General features: G+C 43.0%; 1 protein-coding gene across 1 annotated transcript; it reads left to right on the top strand.

Annotated features, from left to right (window-relative positions):
• The first annotated feature begins 473 nt into the window (after positions 1-473).
• Positions 474-2,751, top strand: LOC124272561 (kinase D-interacting substrate of 220 kDa-like). Its single transcript, XM_046707770.1, has 2 exons — positions 474-534; positions 1,904-2,751. The coding sequence occupies exons 1-2, from the start codon at positions 474-476 to the stop codon at positions 2,749-2,751; spliced, it is 909 nt and encodes a 302-aa protein (XP_046563726.1).
• The last annotated feature ends 1,109 nt before the right edge of the window (positions 2,752-3,860 follow it).

Genomic DNA, 3,860 nt, shown 5'->3' with positions numbered 1-3,860 from the left:
ATTTCACATTAACTAACATTTATTTTCTTGGTAATTCTGTCTCAGAAACACTGTAATTGGCGATCCACTTGGTGTCCAAAGAAACAGGATAAGTAAAGGTAGCCACCGGGAGTGTATGGGGAAGTCTGAAGACCGTCGGTATTGCCCAGGAGGCAATCCTAGTTACTGTTGCTTTTGTATTAGTATCCTTCACGTGCCGACCACAAGCCTAAGCAAGTAGAACATCTTAGTGACACCCTCTTGTTTTGGCGAAACGTTTTTGAGAAAGAGAAATCGCTAAGTCCGTTGTGCATATATCATTAATAAAAATTTCAGCTACGTGAAAGATTATTAAAAAAGATATTGTGTTTGAACAAAACAAAAACAGGAAAAAATATTGTTGATACATGAAGTGCAAATAAACATATTACATAAAAACATAACATAAGGTTTCTTTCTCCTGTTTGAAGGTACCTGATTCATGTTCGTCCAAGATGTGCAGTTTCGGGCAACGATGTTTGAAGACTCGATCTGGAAAGACTGTCTGTGTGCAAGGTAATGGTCGGTATTTTTCGTATTTCTCTTTTTCACTCCCTGGAATGGGTTGGACAGCAATGGATCTTTATGTACGTACGTCACTGTAGTGAAAATCTTTGTCATAACCATATCATCTTATAGCATATGTTAGACCAGCGCCCGCAATAAGGTGCTGGATTGTAACCTTACAGCCCTTAAATATAGGGAGCTCCAAGTTCACCTTACATCTGAGATCAACGTTTTCTGTTGTGTTGTCAGTATGACCACACCCAATCTACAATCAACGCCAGTTCTTTAGTAGTTCATCACTTTTATACTGGTGTCCCAAGCTTCGTAAGATTGGTCCAAGGAAATATATATTGTCATGTCTAGTGACGAAAGGACTTTCGTTATATTCACAGTACGTGTTTGAAATAAATAATGCAATCATAACCATGCTGGTTTACTTGAGAGAAAAAGTATAAAATTCCCTGATACATGGCCAGGTCGTTTAGAATTGAAGCAAGTGTGATCTGATGTGCACTTGGAAAATATATGGGTTACAACATTCATTCCAGATTTTGTAATACAATCCCAGCAGGCTGTCATCTGGTTGTTGGAAGGCCCTGCCTCGTTTTGGCTGTTTAATTAACCTTTTCACTAACTCGATACCTTTTAATGTTGTAAGCTTAGAAGTCCCCATGTAAAATGTCTGTAGAATTAAATTCTCAACTGAAAAGCTTTTTATCAAGTGGTGGGATGGAACCACTAAATACCTGTATCTCATCACACATCCTGCACTCTACCTCTGTGCTACCGAGACTGACGAAATTGAACAGCTCTTTTTACCCTGTTATACTAGATGCGCTTGGATGCACCACCTTAATGGACCGCATGTGCTCGCCAGCCAAGGATATACGGACCGCACATGCACATGCAACCTGTCATGCTCATTTCTAAGGAGGGGTATGGATTTCAGACGGGATTGAGCGACAGACAATTTTGAACCAAAATCATCAACGAAGGCATCATCAGTGATTGGTTTCGGTATATCAAATGGATAACATCCTCACCCTCGGGCGTTCTAGTAAAGAGAGGCCTTTGCATACGGGAAGACCTTCGAGCGCTAACGCGTCATTTTTTCCCTAGGTCAAGGGCCTCTCTTTACTAGAACGCCCGAGGGTGAGGGTGTTATCCTTAACATAACACCAGAATCATTCATTATCCTGATAGTTGTTTCAAACATCTAAAATCAGGAAACGACAATTTTCATTAAACGCAGCAACAGTGCCGTTCAGAATCGATTGTAATACGAGCGGTATTCATTAGATTAATTACTAACTAGTAACTACTGTAATCAATGCTAACAATCTGACGTCATTGTGTCATTATCATTTAACATCCACAGGTCAGAAGCAGAACTACCCCGAGGGATCTCCTCAGCACGAAGTTGACAAAGAAGAAACATTTGTGAACAGCCCACTTCATGATGCCTGCAGGAAGGGGAACCTGACTCGGGTAAGAAGCATCCTGTCCCAGGGTCTCGTAGACATCAACATTAGAGACGGGAATCACGGAAAAACACCACTCATGGTGGCAGCACAGGAGGGACATTGCAGAATATTATCTTTTCTTATCAGAAAAGGTGCTAACATGTCACAAGTGGATAATGATGGGAAGAACTTCCTTCACTGGGCCTGCAATTGTGGACATGTGGGTATGGCGGAGTGTTTACTCCCACAATATGATATAGACATTAACCATAAGCACGTGTCCCCTCTTCTGCAGGCAGCATACCGGGGATCCAAAGATGTTTTTGAGTTTCTCGTGTGTATGGGAGCTAATGTGTCACAAGTTGATGATAGAGGGGACAAAGTCCTACACTGGGGCTGCAAGGGGGGACATCTGGGTATGGTAAAGTATCTACTTTCACTATGCAGTGTTGATATTAACAGTAGCGGAAAGATGGGTGTGACCCCCTTGATGTGGGCTGCATTGTACGGGTACAGAGACATTTTTCAATTCCTCGTAAGAATGGGAGCTAGTTTGTCACAACTTGATGATATGAGAAACAACATCCTTCACCGTGCCTCACTCGCTGGCAGATTGGAGATGGTGAAGTACATCATCAGACAGAACACGGTCAACATTAACGCCAGGAACAAGGATGGGGAAACAGCAGCCATGATAGCAAAGAGCGGCAATAAGAGTCGCGTGTATAACTTTCTTGTTTTGTGGGGCTGTCCAGTGAAATAAGTGCAGCTTGAGGGTTTATGTCATGCGTCATGATATGTTAGAGGTTACTTATAGTAGAATGTGACAGTCTACATTAGTGACGCACAGGTTACAGACATTGCTGATATCGTGTTATTATCCCTGCCGACATATGATGTGGTTGGATATAGTCGACACCTCGACGTCCGTCCGCCCATAATCATTTCAATTCCGGAGCATCACTTGATATCAAAACATAGCAGGCGTTTCAAACAGATAATGAAGTGAAGCGTTTTGCTATTCCTGGAATTTACATTTGTTCCCTTTTTCCATGAAAGCAACTTAGTCTTAAATGGAAAGGAGGTTGATGTCGTTTCCTGAACAGAGCTAAAAGTATTCAAAACTATTCGGGACATGTATTTATAGGGGCCGAGGTGCTGCCTTATGCTAGTATGGATTTGTTTGGTGTTTCCATGGCATCAAGTTTGACTTTCACTCTGTTCATAGTCGTGTGTTGTCGGGACCATATCTCTAAAAATAATCGGTCTTCTGTCATGGAGATGTGCACAAAGAACAGGTTTTAAACTAGTGACACTGACTACTTAGGCATTCGCAGAATTCACACCTTTTTCCGTTTCCATGGCAGCCATGATTGTGACTCGCAACATAAGTCAGCTTCCAGTTGAAATTGAGCAACAAAGAACATGCACTGTTTGGCTATAAAAATCCAGATTACTTTCGGAAATCGCCATTCGTTTTGACGGAGTTTCAAGGTCAAATCACTACGCCAGATCTTGACGCTGCGACTTGGAACATTGAAAGAATGCACTCTGGAGATTACCAATCTTCTGTTGCCAGACGTCTGAATGTTAGTCTGAGCACGATATCACGGCTTGCAGCTCGTTATAACCAAACAGGTATGACAAATGACCCTCCCCGTACAGGCCGACCTCGAGTCACCACTGCAGCCCAAGATCGGTACATCCGGGTACTATATTTACGTGATCGTACTGCCACGGGTGAGAGCACCGAAGCCAGGGTGCCTGGACTTCAGAGGATATCCGGTCAAACTGTTCGGAACAGGTTGAGACAGACGGCACTGAGAGCCAGGAGACCCGACGTCGGGACCGTGCTACGTCGCCACCATCGCG

The sequence above is a fragment of the Haliotis rubra genome, unplaced genomic scaffold (genome assembly GCF_003918875.1).
Source record: "Haliotis rubra isolate DU_JTF1 unplaced genomic scaffold, ASM391887v1 Scf1700, whole genome shotgun sequence".
Classification (NCBI taxonomy): Eukaryota; Metazoa; Mollusca; class Gastropoda; order Lepetellida; family Haliotidae; genus Haliotis; species Haliotis rubra.
Note: the sequence above shows the minus strand (reverse complement) of the source record. Positions and strands in the feature narration are given on the sequence as shown.